The 24,069-nt window shown below is 42.9% G+C and overlaps 1 protein-coding gene across 1 annotated transcript; it reads right to left on the bottom strand.

The window, feature by feature from the left end:
- Positions 1 to 2,445: 2,445 nt before the first annotated feature.
- On the bottom strand, positions 2,446 to 18,569 carry LOC137878345 (neurexophilin-1). The gene is made up of 2 exons (XM_068718624.1): positions 17,992 to 18,569; positions 2,446 to 4,026 (listed from the first exon to the last, which is right to left on the bottom strand). Exons 1-2 carry the CDS (start codon positions 18,046 to 18,048, stop codon positions 3,253 to 3,255), a joined length of 831 nt encoding a protein of 276 aa, XP_068574725.1. The 5' UTR covers positions 18,049 to 18,569; the 3' UTR covers positions 2,446 to 3,252.
- Between the last annotated feature and the right edge of the window lie 5,500 nt (positions 18,570 to 24,069).

Here is a 24,069-nt window from a genome sequence, read left to right as displayed (position 1 = left end):
CAACATGACTATTTGTTAATCTTAGTCCAGCAGCCTTTCTTTAACTCGCCTCGGAGAGAGGCGGAGAGGGTGGAGTCTCAATGAGAGTATTGCTGTAAATCAGAGAGAATCGGTGAGAAGCAGAGTTAGAGCCATGTAGTCCAAGACGTGTCCTGTTTTTTCTACACCAGTTCAGTGCCGTGGGCTCATGTTGCCCAGCTTTGATTCCAACAAGTGTGAGTATCCAGCTCCTCACCGGACGCCCTGCCGGAGGCGAAGAGAGGAGCATTGAGGTTACTGAGGCGTATCTGTGTCGGGCACTCCGTTGGCATGCTCTCGAGGAGATTTCGTGTCCTCACAATCCAGGGGCTTATGTAAAATGCTTTGAACAGGAGAGGGGAAATACCTAAACCAGAACATCTTAAGACTGTGTGTGCACACGCATTTGTTTGATGGGATATAGATATAGAGAGAAATAGATAGATAGAGAAGGAGAGAGGGGAGTTCTCGCCGCTGATGTTCAGTTGGCTCGGCATTAAGCTCACAGAGATTAGCCAGCTCAGCTCAGCGCTGTGCGCAGGAGGGAGGGAGGGGCAGTAGTGAGGAACTACCCACAGCGGGGTTCAACGCCAGGGTAAGGGAGGTAGAGAGGGCGTGGAGGCTTAGGCCAGTGAGCCGGGTCACACACGGGGAGAGAGGACAACAGCGTGACGACGGCGGGGCATGTGGCTGAGTAACACGCACGGAGGGGAAAGGGGCAGAGAGAGATGGAGGATGAGGAAGTGAATGAACAGAGCAAGAGGCAGTGGTTCATTCACGCTGGTTGATATGCATTTTACAAGCTTGTATCTCATCCAGCAGACAGGACCTACATCTATATTGCATGTTCCACTGGGACTCTTTATGCGTGTTTTCAAATAAATACTGCATTACTGTGATGTGGCAGGAATTTAGAATCTGCTCAAGCTTTCTCATAGTCTGCACTCCGATTGATGGTAGCCTCTTCAGGAAAACCCCCTCTGTGAGGATTCTGATTGTGAGACACTGTTTCCATAAAACAATCACATGCAAGAGGAGACAGAGGTTTGACAGATGAACAGCCTTTATCACGGCTGTCTGTCCCCAGACAGACTCGTGCACTGCTGCCATTTGCTCTGGGCCACAAGTTGATTCAGTCACATATAGAGAGGAGCTACCCCCCGAACGCAACACTCCCCCCCCAAACGCAGAGCTTTGAAGTGCAGATTTACAGGTCTTTGTTACTATCTTTAGCCCTGCGACTTTGTGTTTCCCCTCCTACTCCTTCTCCTCAATCTCACACAGATCTGCCAAGGCGATGCAATTATATCTGGCCTCATGCCCCCCCCCCCCCCCCCCCCCCAACAGGAGGACGGATTCATGGTGACATCGCTGCGCAGTCCAAGCCAAGTGTGCACAGACACTGGCTAAATCCCTGACATCACAGCACATTAGCATCAAACCGGTTACTGTTTAATGACTCTTCACACCTGTCTTGTGACTGTTCACCAAAAAAAGTCACTGTGCCCTCCCGCCAACAAAGTGTCAGGCTATAATTCGTGTTTCCATTGTGTGCACTTCTCTCCCCTGGTATTGTTTGTGAGAGCAACATGAGATGGGCCAGCCAGTGGCCATTTATCTTAATGAGAGCAGTTAACTCTGGGCTGAGCTTTGGCTGCTGGCTTCACGCAAAAAAACACCACTGTGCCCGAGAACGTCCTCTTATTCTCCTTCCCGCTGACTTGATTTCTAGGAATACATCTCGCTCTCTCGTTGAAACCTTAATTAGTTCTAAAGGAGATTAAATTATATGTAATTATTATGATAATATTTTCATTTATTCAAGATAACGGGCCGACTTTAGAGAACACAGTATTTGTCGGGAGAGAGCAATCTGCCTCACACAGTCAAAGCTATCAAGGCGTGAAATCAGGAATCCTGACGGCAACAAAATGTAATCTTTTTCATACAGAGGGGACAATAGAAGGAGCTGCATACTCTAAGTCTCCTTCTCCACTTTAATTAAAACAGCTCACTGAATCTTTCCCTCTCTCATTCCCCCACCTCTCTCTCTCTCTTTCTCTCTCTCTCTCTCTCTCTCTCTCTCTCTCTCTCTCTGTCTCTCTGTCTCTCTCTCTCTCTCTCTCTCTCTCTCTCTGTCTCTCTGTCTCTCTCTCTCTCTCTCTCTCTCTCTCTCTCTCTCTCTCTCTCTCTCTCTCTCTCTCTCTCTCTCTGTCTCTCTGTCTCTCTCTCTCTCTCTCTCTCTCTCTCTCTCTGACGTATCTAGCTTGCCCAGTCTCTTCTGCTCTCTCTCTCTCTCTCTTAAGGGGTATGGTTTGCCTTTTTTTTTCTCTTTGTCTAGATCTTAGTGTTGTTTTGGTCTCGTACTGTTGGGTGGGCTCTGTGTCGTATCCTTGATTTTTACTTTTTTCTTGCAATTTTTTTTTTCAAATTTTTTCTCTCCCTTCCTCTCATCCCTCTTTTATTGAAATTCAGTTGACATAACTCAGAGATTGTGATTTGATTTGGCAGGCTGCAAACGTAAACTACACATTGACAATGGACAGCGACGGGTAGGAAGAGGAACTTGTTTTGGGGTGGACTTAAAGTTCACATCAAAAAAGATGCCCTTTAAAAATACCCAAATGTAACCTAAATGATCGTGTGGCTGTTTACACTTTATTCATCTGCTCTTTGTGAGAAAAACACACTTTGTTTTTATCATTTACAGCGTGTGATGTGAAACGCTGTAATATGTTTGTAATAAGTCTGAATTTGTATACAACACTCCAGTGACTCGTATCACAGCATTTAAATGAACGCTTTCACTGAAAATGCTGCCTTGTGACTTTTCAAAAGAGAGCGATATAGTAAAGGGCGATTAAAAGGACATTCAGACCACATTCACAAATGACTTAATGGAAAAGAGAGTTAGCTGGCGAGAAGTTGGCATTTGGAAACTGGATTGAGGTAAGAATGTGCGTGTTTGATTTTCACCACCAGTCCAGTTAATGAATGCTGCAGTTACGCATTCCAAATGCCTCATTATCTGCATACTGTCGTTTTTGTTTTGCATATATGTTTTTACATCTTACAATAGTCAGGCTACAGAGAGGGGTTTTTAGTTTAAGGTGTCTTGCTGCCACAATGGCATTTAGGACGATTCACAGCCCTGGTTTCCTCCTCATGTGTTGCAGTCACTCCGACTCACCCCCCATTTCCTCTCCCCTCCCACCTCTCCTCCGCCCTCCAAGTCTAGCCCGAGGGCAGGTAGGGCATCTCGTTATGGTAGTTGTAGTCCGGGCAAACCTTCTGGACCAGGCGGTAGTCCGTGCTGTAGAAGGAAATGTAGATACAGATGACCTTGAAAGGCTTTGAGCAAATCCAGGACACGTGGCTCTGAATCTGCTCCTGGAAGCAGGTCTTGGACGGGTCGTAGTTGCACAGCGAGGTGCGCTTGCTGCGATCCACCTTCTCATAGTCCACACGGCAGTTGAAGATCTTTGAGTCCTTTGGATAGACCACGCTCTGGCGCTCCAGGTCAAACTCCACCGCCTTGACAGGTGGCACCAGGCTGACGGAGATGTTGCCCTGGCCCGTGGAGTTGTGGCGGAAGTAGACGCTGAACGTGCCGTTACCGTGGTCCACAATCTTGCCGGTGATCAGCAGGTTAAGCCTCACCGTCTTGATATTGGAATAGAAGTCTCCCCAGCCAAACATCTTCTTGAACTTGCCGGTCTTAACGATGGGCCGCCGCTTGACCCTGGAGCTGGAGGTGTCGGGTTTCAGCAGGTCGCTCCCCAACATCTCCCAGAACTCCTGTTTAGAAAACTCCTGCTTGGAGAAAGGGACCGGAGAGCGGTAGGGCAGCTCCAGAGAGGTGGTGTTAGCAGCTCTGCTCTTACTGTGAAGCATCCAGCGGCTCAGGGGCGAGAGGGGAGCCTGCCCGCTCAGGAGGCCCACCGTCTTGGAAGAGTCGTCTGAGGAGCTCTTGGGGCTGGAGGAGTCGTCTTCTTGACCCAAGGCCACCTAGAGAGAGGAGGTGGAGGTGGGGATTGGAGAAGAAAATAGAGAGAGAAAGTGGGCAGTTATCAGCAAGGTAGAAAACGTGGACAGAAAACAAATTAAAGGCTTAATCGATACTTAATTTACTGTTCACACCTCTAGTGGTAGTAACCATGACATTCTATCAATGTTATATATATAAATAAATGGTTGAAATTTTGCAGGTATTGCTATTATTACATTCTTTTGTTTACCCCGGCCGTGAGAGAAAATGTTCCTTTATGTCTAGTTTTCACAGAGCCAATGTAATTCCCTAAGCTCCCTCGTAATGGGATCGTATGCCTCCTTTGAGGCCAGTGGGATCAAAGAACAGATTCAAACAGAAAATCCACACCAAAACTGAATTCACATAAAGTGCGTTACTCCTGTGGTCTTGGGCAGTTTAATCAATATTTGTGAGGGGGGACAATTTTCTACAAAGTCTATAATCCTGTAAAACACTAAAGCTCTGTCATTACGAAATGCTTTCTAAGGTTGTTTCTCTGACAACAGAGGTTGGAGGTTGATTTATGTACTCATAAAGTGTCTGGATGAACCATTTCTACATTCCCTAAACATCCATGGTGCCATATTAATGTTTCATCTCATTTTCAGTCAAATTAAGTCACATAAGGTCACTTGAAGATCATCTAATTGGAGAGAAATTGTTCCTGTACAAAATCTTAAAGGAAGAAACTCAAAGTAGAGAGCAGACCAAGCCGTGTTGCGAGCTTTTTGCTTCTTTAGCACTGCGGTGTGAGGCTGAAAAACAGGGGAAACTATTATTGCCTCGAAAGATTTGGTCGGAGGATCAAAGTGTTTGTGGAAGGGGAGGTGGGCAAGCGGGGGACTGAAGAATAAAGTGTAATGTCCAATTAAGACTTTTTTAATTAAAGAAAAGAGTCTGTATCGGCACACACACAAAGCTGTCAGATGTTAACATCAGCTGAGGGGAGGGGAAGGGGAGGGAGGGAGATAAGACAGTGCTGCTGTGCTCAGCAGTAGATTTGTGACGAGTGTGTGAGTGTAAGAGCAAAGTAATGGGTAATTATTTAACGGTAATGATCTATTAACAGGTAGCTTGTTGTGTCTAATGCACCATAGAAGTCAACAGCATTATTGTGTCCTTTGGATATGGGCAGGGGAGGACACACACAAACCCACGCGTCGTTTTTTGAATTTTGAGTTGTAAACGTGAACAATAAGTGATGCAAATGCGGGATAAGTTTGTGTATGTGCGCTCTACCCGCAGAGATTTTAAGATGATGCATAATTCATGCACTCCTGTCTGTGCTCTGATCCATCTACTGTCTTGACTGCAAGGGCTTCCTTATACAGGCTTAGTCAGGATTATTAAGTCTGACTCATTTTTATTCCATTTTATGCAGGGTTTTCAATCCATCTCAGATTTGTTCACTCGCGCTGCAGTCAGTCAGCGGTATTGATTGTCTGTCTCTCTAAAAACATGTATTTCCTTTCATAACAATGTGTATCGCATTTCAACTGCCTTTGCGAGGATTCCCGCTGATGTGGTTGTGGTCTGGAGTTTGGACTCAGATGAGAGGACCCCCCTCTTCCTCTAATCTGGCCCTATTACCATGAGGGTGTTAGAAGCCAGGCACCCTCTCCTCTAGTTACCTGTCTGCTGTTACGCTACACTGATGCTCAGATCCTTCAGTCTCCCCACGGGGGCCAATAACTGCCTTGACAAATACTCCTCCCTTTTGAATCAGATAGTTCTCATAGTTTCTTTGAGAATCCCAAAGTCATTAATTATGAACAAAAAAAAATTGGATAAGCTGAAGACATATTGTTTTTTATCTTTTCAGATTTCAGATCTTAGTTTCTTTCAGAGGGGGAGTTGAGGCCGGGCAGGATGACTTTGATGACAAATACACCATTCCCCACTGCTCTTATTGAAGGACTAGTTTGTGTTTGATTTCTCTTCGCAGCACAGAGGCTAGCACTCTGCCTGCCTCCCCAGATAACACTTAAGAGCCCTGCGGTGTCCAACAAAAAGGCCCTTTAGGGTTCTTGAAAAATATGTCACTCTTGATTTCTATAAAACTGCCCCTTGCTTTTAAGATCCTGATCATTTTGCCAACACCGCCGCTTATCTAGAGTGACTCTCAGATGGCGCCAACACTCGTATCTGCGCAAAAACATATTGCAGAAACCTATGCAGTAACTTACATATTGAGCAAGGCATGCCTCCCTCTCTTTTGCACAGTCTTCATTAGAAAGCCTGAGAGGCCAAGCTGCAGTAGGGGGGATGAAGTGTGCCGTGTGCTATTGTTGAACAGAAGATTTAAATGTCTGGCAATGCAGGAGGTGTCAGATTCAGTGTGCAGCATCATTGTCAAAGACAAATTTTAAAATGGGCTTAATGTGGCTCTGATAAAAAGAACTGAAAACTGAGCCAGAGCTGCAATTATTACTGCAGTGAGAGCACACATACTGTTGTCCACCCCACTGTGATGCTTTTAAATGCAGTTGTGGTTTAATTTCTTCAGGTAAATAATGTGTAGTATCACTTTTTAGATACTTTTTGCCAGTTTTCAAACCCCAGGAGATCTAGTGGACAATCACTGCATCGCTGAGCTCGCAGAGGTAACATGTTCTACTGCAGCACATAAGTTATTTTTCATCATTAAATATTATAACAATCACTAGTTTTACACTCCACTCTGAAAAACTGCATACTGCTACAACTCTCTCGCCACTCTGCATTTAACTGGGGAAGTATATGAAGTGTAAGATTTAACTATCAGCATGCTTCTCTCCTTCCACTTGTGCAATGTAAGCAAGTTGAGATGGTGTAGGAAAACCCTGAGTTCACTGTTGTTTTCACAATGTTACAAGATGAATGCATTGCTTCACTGTGGTGGAATATTCTCACATTTTAGCATGCACACCTCAACATCTTTTTGTTAACAGTTGAGCACTAATGTGGTGTGCTTCGGGTATTTATACCACCCACTTGCTTTCATATTTAAAACACAGTACAAGAAGTCATCCTTTGACGATGCATCTCAAATAATATCTATTTTTCAGTTACCCGTGTAAAGTGTTTTGTTGGGTTTAAAATTTTTTGTATTTCAACAATTGCAGCTTTAATGTCAAAGGTTAACTGTTCACTCTGCCATACTAAAATATGCACCAACTACGTCGTGTAACATCGAAAAATGTTGCTTTTAAAAGTCCAGAAGTTACTTTCAGACTAAGTTAGTTTTGTTTTATGAAGCTTGGCAAGATGTATCCCAGCTTTAAGTACTGTAGGCAAAGTGTGGGCGATGGGCAATCAGGTCTTAGTGAGGGGGCGGAGGTTCGGGGTGATTTTGTCATTTGTCATGTGCGCTAAGTGAGTCAGTGAAACGGCTGGAGAAGATGGGAGGTGGCTGCAGGCTCCGTCGCTGTGGTAATTGTGAGTCATTCAGCCTCAGTGAGCACAGGCCCCAGGCCTCTCTCCCAGCAGGGAGTGTGGGGAGGGGAGGGATCTTCACAAGCCTGCCAGCTCCACAGGCAATAATCAGCCTGTTACAGTGACAGGTACACCGTTTTAACCCCTTTCCCCCAGTGACAGAGGCACACTACGGCCATAATGCAGCAGAGAGATCAGCGAGCCACTTAGCCCAAACCAGTGCCATAACTCTCACAGAAGCAGCGGAGGGGTGACAGACCAGTGTGTCAACCAAAGGATGTTGTTCCAAGATTAGACTCCCACTTCAGTTTGATCATTCAGACTATACTGGTTGATTTGAATGAAGGTTGCAGACATCCCTCCAAGAGCTGCACATTTTTTACTTCAAAGAGGTGGAGACTGGAGCTAAAACAATTATTGATTGATGATTCATCGTTAAAGTAATTTTTCTGGCAAAAAGAAAATAAGAATTTGCTGTTTGTTCCCTTTTTGTATGATTGTTAATCAAACTTATTTGGGTTTCAGATGGTTGATTGGACAAAACAAGCAATTTGATCACCTTGGGCATTACAACATTTTAATTAAATAGACCAAGCAATGAATTAATTTAAGCATTATTTAACAGTACTTTTTAAAAATAACAATAGATAAAAAAGCCATGCTCATTGTGAAATTTGGTCCTTCAAAGTGATGAACCGACAGAGAATCGTCATCTGACTTTGCAGTTCCCCTCAGAGCGATTGAGTGTCTCTCAGCTCGTTTTGTTTTTTTGGCCCAGAGCTTTGCTGATTTGGTTCAGTCGCACCACTCTTATAGTGTCAAAAAAGTGAATAACTGGTGAACATAGTGGAGCATTAAACAGCTAAAGAGCCAGATATTTGGAGTTGGTAGAGACCAAACTAGAGCTAAAAAGAGAGTGAATATTGGATTTACATGAGGTTGCCAAAAACACGACTTCAAATGAATGCTAATGTTGCTCTGTAAATAGACAACCTTTGTTAAAAAGTTCAGTGTATTTACTTAAAAGGTGACATTCTATTTACAACTCGTTTACGCTGCCCCCGAGTGGTCAAGAACCCAGCTTTTGCAGATTTATAAAGCATTTTGACTTGCACCTGTAATGGCATTTTACATTGTTGTATTAGTGTATTAATGGAGTAATGGATCAAATATTTATTTCACCAGTGTATATAATAAATGGAAATGTGCAGTCTTGACAATGCTGCCCCCAAGTTATTGCAGAAATAGGCCTAATTACCAAGAAAATAAAAAGTAGATGAACAGTAATTTTAGCCTGAGGTGCAAGGTTCTGTTTTTTCTTTCTTTCTTACTGATATTTCTATTTCTATTGTTTGTATTACTTCTTTACTGTTATATATGTATCACAATAAGCACCATTTTTATACTGGCCGGTAAAAAGACATCTAGAAATGAAGATTAAAAATAGATTTTGTATGTGACAATATTTAAATGTTTAGGTCACATGTAGCAGGTTACATGACATAAAACATTTATTTAAGCTTCAGACTATTCAGGTTATTAAAAACATGCTTACTAGACTGTGTACTGTATGTATGTCTTTGGTGTGATGTTTGTTCTGAGTTTGAAGTTGTATTTTTATGGATTTGTAATCTGGATTAAAGTAAATGAACTGAATAATACAGAGGAATCTTGCTGTAGAGCCACCCAGCAGGGCTGAAAGCATGTGCTTGTCATGGGGATCTGACAAGTTCAATAAGCACTCCATTTTCCTTTGGCTGTTGAATTGAACATTTTCGTCATCTATAATATGACATCAATTTTTAATTAAAGACCCAGGCAGCTCAGATTTCTTAAGTGTTCGTCAATGCTTTATTCTTTTTTTTTCTCTCTGTCTGCTCTCCCTGTTTCCAGATCCAATATGCTCACTGCAGGAGACTTCTCTGTTACATGATTAAAGTCTGAAAATGGCTGTGCCCTTATAACTAATTATTCTTCTGGCTAGTGTAGATCCAAGAAGAGGTGAGGGAGAGAAAGGTAATTTCACAAGAAACAAGCCATTTGACTCTTAATGAATAATTTACTCCAGCTTCTTGGGGGTCACTGGAGCTTAGATCTGCAGTCAGTGAACAAACTCTCGACACTGAATCTTTTTATTCTAAACTCTTGTCCCGATCTATTCTTTCATCCTCCACCTGCTTTCCCGGCTCATTTTGGACAGGTTCAGTTGTGTGGTCCCAGTGGAGTTGGGCTCATTTTGAATGCTCAGAGAGAAGCCAGGCTCTGAATTGACTATCAAACTTTTTACATTAACAGGATATTGACAAGTTGGCGGTGCAAGGAGGGAGCAGAGGGGACTGTTCCTCCCAGGTTCTCCTCAATTTGGCTCCAGGGAGCAGGAAACAAAGCCTGCACTGATGAGGCAGAGCTGATTAAAGCGCTGCTACATCATTCACACCTGTCTAGTAAAAGCTGGAAGGACGCTGCCCTTGTCTAATGGAGGTTCAGGTATGAGAAGCTTCAATTGAGTGCCGTCTTATCAAGGCCGGTTGTCTGACTTAATGCTCCAGTCTTTCTGTTGGATTTTGACACATAGAACTTGAAAGCACGAATAGCTGAACGGTAACAAGTTTCAATTCCCAACAAAAAATGCAACAAAAGTGTAACTGTGTGAACAGATTAATGTTGAAAGTAGCACTGAAAGGCTGTTTAGTGGGCACCTTTAAATATGGATGTGGTTGACAGATGTGTTCACATTTGTATGGTGAACACAAATGCAAAGCATCTCTAATAGGTTTGAAGCTCTGCTTAGCTTTGCAGGCTGCAACATATAGGACTGCGACCTGCCACACTGCTCTGACAACAGCGAAGCACCAAACCAACGCAGCAATCTGCTTCTTTAGCTGAAGTCTAACTTTTTTTTCTGTTTAGCAGCATTCTTTAACGGATAACACCAAATGTGAGCAGGGAAGTGAAATCTGATCACAAGTGCTTACTCGTGAAACATTTGACACGCATCCTGACAACAGGTGTGAACTGCAGTCCATCTCATCAGCATTAGGACGTCAACAGAGGAAACAACATTGTTCGAGCTCTTAAAAACAATGTGTCAAGTGACAAGTGACCTCTAGCACTAACTGCTCCATAAAGATGACGGCAATTGTTCTAATTCGTTAACCGAATGTTGTGTGCTGTTGTTATCCTGCTAATAAAGTGAGGAAGTTGAGGATGGATGTTTGGACCAACACAGAATGTGACTTTGACGCTGCATACTGTGGTCATACTGTGTCTCCTTCCAAGAGTCAATGTTGGTTTCTTATAACCATGAATGCAATCTTTCCTGAACATTAACCAGGCTGGTCTCATCCAGCATATCGAAAAAGAATGCACCGTAATTCGTAGATATCCCACAAAATGATACGTTGCATTAACTGAACAGCTAATGTTGCCTAAACCTAACCAAGACCTTACAACACAGGTACCAGTGTGGTGAACATGTTACTTTTTAATGAACTGACAAAAAGATCTGTTTGTGCTTACGGTCAGCGAACCTTTCCAAATAAATAGAAAACACTACGGCTCCTCACAGGGTGACCGTGAAGGGAATAACTGCTGGATAAATAAAGGTTGAGATAATTGCTGTCCTATATTCCAAGGAAATACATTCTCAATTCAATTCAGAAATTACTCTGCAACAAAGAAATAAATGTTTGTATTATCCATTTATCGTACTTGAAACAGTACTTTTTTCAAGCTTGGCCATATCCCTTTGGCTGTGTGCTGCTTTAATTGGAAACCCCCAAAAGACCCTCAGCGGGCCTTGTCTGGACATGTGCACCACTCTGACCCTGAAAATCACTGTACCGTCACTGGGCAACACGCTGGTGGGCTGCACACTACATGTTCATTCATGCAGAACAGACTGTTTACAGATTGTGAGAGAATATAAATGGGCTCTTGCTCCCCGGCCTCATCCTGATGTGGTATCCAGCGGCTCCAGTCACACCACGATGAGGTCAGCATGATCCTCAGAGCCTGCGGCATCAGAAAAGCCTGAGTTTCCTTCAGTGTTAAACTGCACTGACAGCCTGATGTTCCCCCCTTCAAATAAACCCACGTCCCCTAGTCCCACAGCGCCTTTTCTAATATTGTTTGGATGCCTACTTGAAAAGATGAAAATTTCATTCTATATTGACACTTTCCATAACATTTTCACAACGCAGTAAAACTACTTTATTGTCAGTTACAGCAGAGCAGAAGCTCTCTGAAATTAAAACGTCTGTTATGGATTTTCCCACCCTTAGTTATTCCTTCATGTGAAAGTCAAGCGCATCTTTATCTGGATCCCCTGGGAGTTATACCCACTCATTCTACCCAAGGCGACGAGTCATTTTTCTTTAAGCTGTGCACTGTAATCCACCTTCCACTATCCGAACCAGCAGACAAACCTACAGATAGTCTTCTAGGATCTGCTCTCTCTCCCCTGCAGTCTCCCAGAGAGCAATGCCACAATAAATTGTGCTGGTTTTGAGCAGACAACATGTTCTGTCTCAGGACAGCTCGGCGCTTCACTTTGAAGGGCTGTCAGTGTGTCAGAGAGCATGCTTTCCTCTCTGTCCGTCTCTCTCAGACTCTCTGTCTCTCTCTGTCTGTGGGGCTGCTGGGAGCCTGAGGGGGGAGGAGGGGAGGTGGTGGGGAGGAGGACAGGCGTTCCCCTGCCGGCTTCCTCAGCGGGTGGTCAGGAGGGAAGGGGGTGCACCTCTGGGGTCACTCTTGCTGTGGTTGTGCATAACTCAAGCTGTTTTACACCACAGGCAGGAGGCCACGAGGTTGTCCATTATAACACCAGCAGCCCTGCTCATTCACCGCTTCTTCGTGTTTATGTGTTGTTTTTATGATTGCTCATTGTTGGGTTGTTTATTTAATCAATACAAAAAAAGAAATCAACGTAAAAAAAAAAGGCTTGAGTGAAATAGCTTAAAACCCAATCATACAGGTACACCAGATGTGCTGGCAGAGCTCAAAATAAGCTAGGGGGGCAATTATGTGGCTTCAAGAGTATACGCCCAATTTAAGGAGTCAAACAACAATCATGCAGATATCTGTACAAACCAAATGAAGCTTATGTGGAAGTCTCTGTCTCAGCTCACTATGGATGTTCATTCCAAGTTAAACCAACCAGATTTTTCCACGATCTCCCTCAGCCAATCATATCGTTGCTGTCAAATTAGGAAAACTATTTTCCTCTCTGCAGCTGTCAGTTGTCATGTCAGCACGAACCGATGCGACCATCCTCCCCCATCATATCCCGTGCATCGTCCTGCCCCATATCCCATCATTAGATCATCATCCAACTCCCTTCACCACCAGTCTCGACTAGACTACGTCACGGTGGGGTCCATTCATCTTATCATGCACCATGTAATGAATTATTGTCCACTCTAACTCACGTCTCTGCTGAGTGAAATTCTTTCATAAATGCAGATCCACAATAAAAGGGTACAAGTAGTTGGCATTCATAAATGTCATGGCCGAAGCTGAGTGTTTTTGAAATGATAATGTATAAACTGAACAATGTGCACTTTGAGGAATTCATAAAAACAATGACCATGGCAGAACTGGTACAATGGGTATGGTTGCAATCAAGAACTAGTTGTATTATCTATATATCTAAATAACTGACGATTATTTTCTTGATTAATTCAGTAATTTAGTTTTATCTCTAAAATGTGCAGTACACTTTTTGCTTGTTTTGTCCCACTAACAGTCTAAAACCTAAAGATATACATTTGACTATAAGACAGAAAAAACACATTTTGAGAAGCTGGAAGAGGAAAATGTTTGACATTTTTGTTTGACTGTCAACTAATCATTGCTGCTCTATAAATGGGCACCATTGTGGTTACTGTATCATACACAAGATAAAACTCTAAGACATTTACTGCAATCGTTATAACAATGGCTGACAAAATGATTGTGCTCCTCATGATGAAGATGCCATGACATCATAACCATCCCTCTCAAATCACCCCCTTATGGGGGAAAGAAGGGGACAGATGTCGTCAGCACAATAAACTGTCTGTCTGCTTCCACTGTGGTTCTGCAGCCCAACTCTCCCTTATGATAGAAATGTTACAATTATGAATGAGTTTTGGGTTTCCTGCATCTGTGTGGGATGTGAGGTGGAGAGTGGAAGCTTATGAGCTCTGACATGCAGATTGCAACAGTGATGGCAAAGAGGTAGACTCAAGAGAGCGAGGAAGCCCAAAACAAAACAAAAAAAATGAATTCACTCTGCTGCTGCTGCTGTCTCACATTTGTGTCTGCGTGCAATATCAGACAGTGAGTTTTTTCTATTTGTTTTCTCAGGATTAAGGTGGTATTTCTGCTTCACCGGGGATGTATGTGGGTGGACAAGGTCAGCCGGCCTGCCAGGAGGACAGGTACCCTAAGAAGCATGAATCTAAGGCTTTGTGACTGGCCAAAAGAGAGATGGCAGAGAATTATTGCAGGGCAGCCGCTGCTTTTTAATCTTTTACACTCAAATACTCAGGTTTGCACAGTGTGTGTTTGTGCATTGTTGCACCGTGCTGTTTCCAGACAAACTACAGGCACTTTTGCTTCGATTGTGCCTTTTGTTGTCTCAGTCGTTGAACTATGTTATGATTCAAGCGTCCCATTGCTGTGGTGCTCTCTGTACAGCCTGATCACAATGCCCTCTTTGTCATGAAAGGGATTTTGGCTCCGTGAGGCTTTCAATGTAAGAAAAGTGTTTGTATATAATTGACGTATTAAATAAGTGCTTGTTTCCTTGCTGATGGCAATGTCAAATAGAGGGTGAAGGTAAAAGTGGAAAACACTGTAACAGCACTGGATCCTTGTTTGCAAATTCATACAAGTGTAATGTTTTCTTCACATATTCAGACTACCTCCACGCACAGAAACCTTGGGATATATACAAATGTCTTCATTTAAATTCAATCTGCAAAAACCGACATTCTGTTCAGGGCTCCGGAGGTGAAATTCAGCTATCGGGCACGATGGTCAGCGTCTGCATGTGCACTGAAAGCAATCAGAGGGAGTATAAAGCCGTCCTGTCTCTCATGGCCACAGAGAGGCTACCTGTGTGAAAGAGCAGCTGTGAGCTCACCATGAGGATGTATGAAGAGCCGAGCGCCTGCATCCCCAGCGATCTTCATCGACACATGAAGGTTACAGCACATGCAAGGTCCGAATTCTATAATTAATAAGCTCTTTTGATGGCGTGTATTAGGCACAAACATTTGTGTCTCCTTGTAGAGTGCTGAGTGAAAGTATAAATACATTTAAAACCTTTTACCTATTTGAAATGACCAGACTGATGTTGATTAAGAATGAATATTTGCTTCTCGGAAAAGTGGTGTGATTTTGGAGTAATTGCAGGGGAGAGGGAGTTCACTGGGGCAGTCGGGTTCAATGCCCTGTTCTGTTGCACTTCATTCTTCTATTGGTTGTGATTTAGATTGTTGACCTCAGCCCTCCCAGATTTCAGCAGCTGGTGTGTGGATTCAGATTGTAAACCTTGTGCTGTGAATGGTTGAGCCATACTGCTGCAGCTGTAATTATATGTGGATTAAGTGCATTTTCTTGGATGCTTTTGTGCAAAGGGAAGAAAGAATCTGTGATGACTGTCAATGAGGTGTATAAACCTCTGAGGCAGATTTTTAACTTATTCCTTTTTTTAGCTCTTTATCCACGCCTCCTTTCACTTCCCTCATCACCACTCTTTAGTGTACCCGCTCTATCTTAAATGTGTCAAAGTCTCTCCTATAACATTCCTCTGCATATTGTGTGAGCTCAGTTCACCTTGCATCTGCTGCATCTGTTCATTAATATATTGCCCTTAAAAAGACTCCAACTTTTATATTAGATCTAAAACAATTGATTTATCATTTAGGTAATCTTTCTAGCAAAAATCAAACATTTGATATTCCAGCTTCTTAAATGTGACGCTTGCTGATTAGCACTTTTCACAATTTTCTGACATGTTCTACACCAAACGATGAGCCATTAATTATTAAATTAAAAAGCGGATTAATTGGTAATGAATATAAGCGTTAATTGCAGCTATATTTAACATCTTGGCTCTGCTATACGAACAACTGGCCGCAAGTGAAAGGACACTAAATTTCAAACTATCCCACAGATTATTATTATCCTGATATATGCATATTAGCCACTTAGTTCGTTAAAACAAATGCAGTCAGCTTGCCGAACACCACAGAAGAAAAATAACTCTAACCGCTGCCAAAAATAAACATAATTTCTCAAGCAGTCAATTATGCAACTGAGATGGTTTATATTATTCACAACCCTCCATTCAAATACAGAGAATAATTAACATTTGAGACACATCATTCATCACATAAACAACAACCGGAGTGGCACCTTGTGTTAATTGTCGTCTATATTAGCAGTCATTTGGTAAAGGCCCCTCGAGACCCAAACCCTCTCTGGGAATTGCGGAGCTATTACAACAGAAAATCATCCAAATCGAATTTTAATGCATTGTAGGCTTATACGATTATTAATCACGAAGCTGTTGTATAATAAAAAGTTACTTCATTTATTAATTGCTCCATAATTTATCAATGTCACAGGGCTAATGAATTACCCAAGATCTCCTGCTGAGGGACGTCATGTACATTTTTCATAGATACATGGTCTGGAGAGGGAGGAAAAGGCCCAATTATATTATCATTATCATTAGCCGCAGACCTTTTGGGTTACAATAGGCTGTAGCCCTGCAGCTCCCAGAACCAAGACAACGCAAGAGCCAGTGTTAAGCCTATTATCCCACACTCTTGTATCTAGTTATACAATGACTGAAAAGGCACTCATCCCCCAAATTTTAAGTCAGCGTGTGGTCTCTTCTCTCTCAGATCTGTTGAAACAGCTGTCTCCCGACTAAATAAATCTGTGTGTGTTTAGTCTTTAACAAGACCTGTCTGTCAGACCTCAAATCACCAAAAGGCCCATCGCTTCCCTGTGAGCACCTGAATACTTTAATGTGAAAACCACAAGGTCATCCTTTCAGGGATGCTGACACAAACGGGCGCATCAAACAAGCACTCAACTTCACTTGAATATTTCCACTGCACTGACATTTTTTTTTTGGTATTATTATTTTTTTGGGAGCTTGCTCATTTCCTGGGCCCTGTGATACTCAGCCCAGGGGTTTCCGAGCAGAAGGGTGTTCAAGTTTTCTCATGTGAATCAAGAGCTGATTTCTCATTAAAGGCTGCTTTTTAATAAATCTTGCGAGCGTACATGAAAGGAGGAGTGGGTGATCCAAATTTGATAGTATGGTTATGTAATGCTGGAGATATTCATTAAGACTGCAGAACAGTTCATGTTTACACATCTGGTGTTATAGGTCAGTGGAGGTCCTTAGGGAAGGTACCTACGGTGTATTTAGGTTAGGTTTTTAGTATTACCTAATTCATTATTAGTTAGCACAATAGAGAATAGAGGTTGTGATGAGAATTTGCATTCAGTTCAAAGTTATCTCCCCACCCACAGTGTAAATCCTGTATTTAATCATATCTAACAAGACGCTGAGAGTCTTCAGAATAAAGACTGAACTAAGAAGAGCAGTTTGCCTCATCTTTGTGAAGTAGTACTCCATCCTCTCTGTCTTATAGATCCTAGTAAGTATCATGCAGTATAACCACATGTGCATTATTCTACAACCACATGGTTGCACTGTTTGCTACATATACATCTGATGAAACATATTCTGTGTCTAAGTTCTTTATTTTAAGCCAAATGGCGCACACAAGTTGTGTGTAATGAAGTACACTTTTAGCTTTTGCCTCTTTTCTTGCTTTAGAAAAAAGCTGGAAACACCTGCCTGCAGTTTAATTGATTTAAGACACATGTTCACTTTCCGTGTAATCATTTAGGTGGAATTTGTGACTTTCGTGTGCAGTTACATACCTTCAAGTCACCCAAACATGTAGACTGAATATTGGGTTAAAAGGCTGATGTGGCTCTAAATCACGCACACTGTAGATGGACACCGGCGGCACGGTGCGCTTAAGCGCTGCCAGCACGAGTCTCCGCCGGGAATAGTGATAGCGCACCCGCTGTACCTGAGCCGAGCACGGTCAACGTGAATGTTATTTACTTCAGAATTTTAAGTTAGCACCAAAATAGCCCAAGACATCAGCACAAATGCGTTTGGAAGCAGGAAATATGAGCACAGCAGTCGAGAATTATCTCTGCATCTCGGCAAGAAACGCAAATGACCTGCACGTCTGGTGATGTATCATTTTAACCAGCATCATCTCAGCTCTCGGTTACCGTTTCAACATGTTTGTCAGCAGAATTTTAGTATACTTATATTCTCTAGTTTGTAAGTTTATGGTGCAAATGGGGGTGCAGACACCTCGCCGTTCCTCGTGACGCAGGTAGGCTACGAAGTGTTACATGGTTAATAAAAGGTAAATCGGAGCAAGACGCGTAAAGACTACAGTGCGACTTTTTCCCCACTCCCACTCTTTCCTTACCAAACAAGCGGTTCCGTTGAGGAGGAGCAGGATGAAGCCGTGGTTGGGACGCATCATTCCGGCGCGTAAAACCCACAGCTCCCCCTCCCCGGTAGCAAATATACAAAAAATGTAAAACAAAACTCCCGCACACGGGTTTTTCCTCCTTCAGGAAGATGTTCTTCCTCCGGCACCGGATCCCTCTCGGCTGACGCACGGTCCCATGTCCAAGGCAGAGCTCAACTGCAGCTTCCACAAACCTAAAACACCGGTGGAAACCACTTGGAGTCCCCCCTTTTTGCCTATTTTTTTTTTTTTTTTTTTTTTTTTTTTTTTTTTTTACCAATCCCGGGTTTGAGTCAAATTAGTTGTGGTATGAGAAATCCATGAATGTGCGGGTAGGCTGTTATCATTCCATGCAAACAAACAAAGATATCCCAGCTCAGAGTGAAGTGGGTTGACTGGGAAGTGAGTAGATGCTATCTGGTCATTGGTGCCAGTGGAGATCCAGGAGTGATGGAGCTGCAGCCTCCTGCAGAAACTGAGCGATGCTGAGACTGGCAAGAGAGAACACACGTTTTAACAGTTTCTACCCTCTCTCTCTCTCTCTCTCTCTCTCTCTCTCTCTCTCTCTCTCTCTCTCTCTCTCTCTCTCTCTTGTGTGCCTATCTCCTCTTTTCTAGCCACTAAATCTCTTCTCTCTCTCCCCCCCTTTTATCTCTCTTTCCCCCCTCCCTTATCTCTATCTCTCTCCACCTACCCAGCATCTCCCTCCTTCTCTTCTCTCTTTCAGCCACTTTCTCTGATCACATCCACTCAATTCATTCTGCGTACAATCAAGAAAAACACAATTAGAATCAATAACCAGTAGCTTCACAACAATAAACATCTGTTCCACTTGTATGAGTGCATCTGCCTCTATTTTCCAATCCCTAACCAATATATCTGACATCATTTTTGTTCAGTCTGCCTCACTAATCCTCTGACAACATTGTAGGCATTTCTCATCACCAAGCCTGTCATTAAGTATAATCATCACGATGGGCGGGTGAAAATCATTGATTGGGAAAGACTGGGTGCGTTTTGCTTGTCACAACAGCACCGAACTCCTGTGTCATATGGTAGCTGAGGATGTTGAAGCTGCAGCGACAGGAATTTGTCACAAAGCCTGAGTCTCACTCAGGCTTTGTTACAGTCAGATTGTTTGTCCTCCCCACAGGTCGGCCTGTGATCCGTAGCCCCGCCGATGAGTATCGACGTTCTCTGTGAGCCCCAATGAACCAGTGACCGTCACCCCAGTGGGGTGTGATTGATAAAGACTTCCCCCAATAACACACAGTTCATTAGGAGCAGGTTAATGGAGTGAAATGCAAGATATCACTACGCAGGTCCCCTGGCTCCCTACAGCTCCATTTCTGCTTAATTAGACTCATAGATGAGTTTCTCTCGCTCCGTCCATCTCGCTGAGTCTTTCCATTTGCTCTTCTTCCTCTGCAGCCTCCGCTTCAATCCGACAACCACCACAGAAGAAGACCTGGTCTGTATCTGTCTGTCACCAGGTCAGACCCTTTTCTATCAGTGTTATTTTGTCTCGGATCAGCCCATCTTAAACCCTTTGATCTGGTGTTTTTTTCTGCACCTGCTAATAATGCATGGAGTGTTATCTGCTGGCCCTTGTGTGAAAGGGTTAATTGATCTCAGTTCAGGGGTTAATTGGCTCGAAGGGGCCTAAAGCTGAGGGACCTGACCCCCTGGAGGTGTAAGGTCAGGGCTGAGGGGGGTCACCAGTGGAGATGAGTCCCTGTCAGTCCAGTGTGACTAAGACATCAAAGAGTTTGGCTGCAGGGAAGTCTTCAAGACGGCTGCTCTCTCCCACCCATCTGACTGTGTGCACACATACAGATTCACTGCTCATTATGATGCAGGAGATGCTGATGAAAAATGGGAATGAGCTCATCGACTTTGGAGGTTGCTTGATCTCTCTCTCTCTCTCTCTTTCTTTCTATTTTATTAGATTATTTCAGAAGCTAAACGTGTCTCTGTATAATGCGAGCCAGCCTCTTCAGTTGCCCGGGGTATCAGGGAGCTCTCTGGGAGAGGAAACAGCAAACCCATAAAGGGAGATCCGCTCCCCGGCCCACAATCTGAAGAAACAGCAACTACAATAAAACGCCTTTTAAAACGGAGCACGTTCATTCATACACACACTTTCACTCCCGCACATAATTATAGGGCCATAACTCAGTCTGTATACTCTCTGGGGAGGAGCCAGACAAGCGGCAGCTATTTTTTACTCACTTGAAGAAAAAAAAAAGCTGTGTGCTAAGATACCCATCATTTGACACCCAGGATCGACTTATCTTATAATGTTGTTTCACAGAAGACTCGTCAGCATGATAAATAGGAATGCATGTTTGTGTATTTTCTTTTTATTCCGCTTTCCTGCCAAACTCCCAACAATTGTGCTCAATCATTGCATTGCTCGACACGTAATCCTATTTCACAGTGTAATTCAGTTTGAATGAGGAGCTGCAGGCACCAGACAGCCCGGTGAGATGTCAGAGACCTGGACGGCAGAGTTCATAGATAAGTATTGGCTGCCCTCTTGTGTATTTTTGTCTGTTCTGCAGCCCCAGAATGGAGGCACAGCTTCAGAAGCGGTGGTAGTAATGGGTGATGGAGGTTCTTTAAAGGGTCAGTTTGGGTTTTATTTGTTCATGTTTTGAGATATCCGGCGCTGTGATTTTTTTTCTGCTACCCCTAAACAAAGGAAGTGGATTTAGTTTAGTTTGAGGTGCTCACAGCATTGCACATTCACATTTAAAATTCAACAGCAGCATCCCTTTCCAGAATAAGTGTTCTTGTTACTCTTATCCATAGAAAACAAATTCAACAGTTTGAGCACTCATACTTATATACTTACACATACTTTCATAAAGTCCACAACACTTTGTTCAAAGGGATAACACATAGTATATAGTACTATGATGTAAGAAAGAAACAATTAAAATCATGGAAGGAGTCAAGAGGACTTTTTTTCTATTAAGTATAAAGCTTTTAATTAGTGACAGTTTGTCTTTCAAACAGGAAAAGACCAACAAACTCTCCTATTCATTGAACAACTTGCTAGCCCAGGGCTATCCTTACTGGACTAAGAGTTGACCCTTGACCACTGTAATGTTCAGAAATTTCTCAAACAGAGGGGAAGAAGGCCATAGAGGAGAAGAAGGCCACTGAGGAGAAGAAGCAGCAGCCCCCCCCCCCCCCCCCCCCTTTGCACTCTTTGTTCCATCAGCAAGCAGGGCAGGAGTCAGCAGGTCCAGGTCAAAATCAAAAGTATTTAATATTGTTAACAGAAGCCAAAACAATCACAAACCAAATTACACTATCAATAGTAAAATATTTCAAGAAATATGAGACCCCGTTCACACCACAGGACAGATAGATGTATCTGCCCCATGGTACGAAGGAAGTCTGATTCTCTCAGGGGACAAACAGCTCCTTTGCCCCCCAGAGTTACATTCCTCAGCCTATCGATCAGCTCCACGATTGGCTGAAGTCCAATGATCCTGACCCATTGTCCTGGGCAGACACCTCTGTGAACTACCCTCTTCCCCCGCTGATTTACACCTTCTGACATTCCTCAAACCCCCATTACAGACTCTCAATATACATTCAATGACCACACTCCTTGGTTTAACACTTCCTAAGTAAACACACTGTGACACATAATATCCAGCACTAGGAATGCTTTAAAACTTAAAATTCCTCACACCACATACACACATATACACATAAAACACAAAAACACATTGTTAACCCAAACTTAACCTTAGCTCAGGGCAATACGATTAACACTTCACTTCTACTAGCACTCGGTTAAATGTTTGATAGAACACTTGACTAATGTTAAGGTGAGTTTTAGGACCCTGCTGCAGAGCAGGGTCAGCAAGCCCTGGGCTGAAGTCAGGGTTATCCCGCTTTGCTGAAGATTCAGATGATGTCAAATAAAGTCTGTGAGGATTTAGGGCTTCGTGGGACACTAGAACTGGGCCTATTTGTCCTGTAAAAACTAGATCCAAGAAAGAAAAATGGTTCACAATATTATTAACCAAGCAGGACATAGTTTCTGCAAATTTGCGTTGCTGTTGATTTTTTTATAGAGTAATTTTGAAATGCTTTAAGCAGGACAAGATGGATTCCATTCACCTTTATTATAATGGGGTGACTGCAGAAATGTCACAGACAATTATCTCAAAACTTGCTGAGATGAAACCGAAAATATGTGGATACCACAAGTGCTAAATGAGAAAATATGTTTCTTGTCATTTGGGTGAACTTCCCTTTAAATGCCCCCAAACGAATCAACCTCAGTGAATCAGACTTACACATTCTTAATTTTCTGTTTGTTTACATTTTTCTGATGTTGCAGATTATATTTATATTTGCAGATTGTTCTCACAGTGCTTACTCATATGTGATACAGATGTGCTTAGCTTGAAGTATTGCGTGTATCCAGATGTGATTGAAGAGTGAGGAATAATTTTGAGCCCCTTGTGGCCACTAGGGGGTGCTGTAATCAAAGGAAACCCTGTAGGAGTTCACAAGCACCTCTGGACTCCTCTTGCATGGATATCACTAACCATCCGTCAAACATGGGAGACTGATGTCTGACAACAAGAACAAGGTGTTGTGTTTTCTTTGCTGCAACTGTTTTCTCTATTGTGAGGAGCACATTGGCTGAAAGGAAAGAAATCTGTCTATTTCTGGTTTAGGACATACTGTATAGATCGTATCAAGCTTCAAGTCTGGAACATATCTATCTTGTTTCAGTGTGACTCAATCCTGCACCATCTGTATACCACAGTTCTAGTAGGAGAGAGGGAATTCACTGTGAAGACATGTCAGATTAACACCAGTTACTTTCTCTTTCTATTTCCCAGCCTTTTTCCACCACTTTGTCTTAATCTTCAATCTCCAGATATAAATATATGAGGCACTTCAGGCTTACAATGGACTGATTGAATCTCCATGAGCTGCTCTGTGACAGAGCAGTCAATCACTGTGTCCTCTGCTAATCAATGTCTTTCTTGAAAAGAGGACAGGGCACAATAAGAGAACGGGTCAGGAGGGAAGTAGGAGTGATGACAGACGCTGGCACTAGAAATATAGAGGGGCGAGGGATGAAGGGAGGTTTAAATGTGGATTGAGGGATGAAAAGAGGTCTGGATGAATGGAGGAGAATCAAATCTCCAGCTCTGGGGAGGTCGACACACTCAGGAGCCATTAATCCTGCACAGATCCTCCTTTTCTTTATGTTTCATTTCCTCCTTGTTCCTTGAGAGAAAAAAAGAAAGTCTTAAGTTTTCATTTTGTTTGTCTTTCCCATAATCACCAATATTCTCTTATCAACTGTTCGATCATTAAGTTTTGAAATGGCTTCTGTATTTTAATACCTGTGTATATTTTCTCTCCCTCGTTCCCACTAGAAAACATTTTCCGAAGTTGAGTATTCTCCTTCTAGCTTTGCCTTGGGATCTGATGTTAACTTTAAATGTACCACAACGAGTTAATTGAGTTGCAGGAGGGAAGGGATACACGTTTGGGAATTGTCAGCTTTATAATTTCCCCTCTTTCTTTCCTTATTGAAAAGGAGTGAATTACTTCCAGACCTTGACAAGGAGACTCAGAAACAGAGGCAGGTTCCATTGAAATGCTTCTCCAAATCTTTCTCGCCACACTCATGGTGAGGATTGTTGACCGGTCTGTTGGTCCAGAATGAAATGTCTCGACAACAAATGGGTTGCTATTAAATTTATATAATAAATAATATATAAATATTCATGGTCCCCAGAAGGATAGAGACTTCCCCTCTCTACTTTCATCCAGGGTCACAAACAAGTCAACACACACTTGTTTCAAGGGACACTTCTAACACAGCTAAATTGCCACATGTTTCACACCAGCATTATGATATCCCATAGCTGTTCACATGAATGTAAACATGCTAATTATTGGCACAGCATCTGCTTAGCAGGCATGTAGCTGAGCCTAAGCACAGCTGAGGCTGTCAAATTTCAGTTTAGAGTTATAGGCTAT

The sequence above is a fragment of the Cebidichthys violaceus genome, unplaced genomic scaffold, assembly GCF_023349555.1.
Source record: "Cebidichthys violaceus isolate CVI_PGR_0920_01 unplaced genomic scaffold, fCebVio1.0.p SCAF_23, whole genome shotgun sequence".
NCBI classification, from domain to species: Eukaryota; Metazoa; Chordata; class Actinopteri; order Perciformes; family Stichaeidae; genus Cebidichthys; species Cebidichthys violaceus.
Note: the sequence above shows the minus strand (reverse complement) of the source record. Positions and strands in the feature narration are given on the sequence as shown.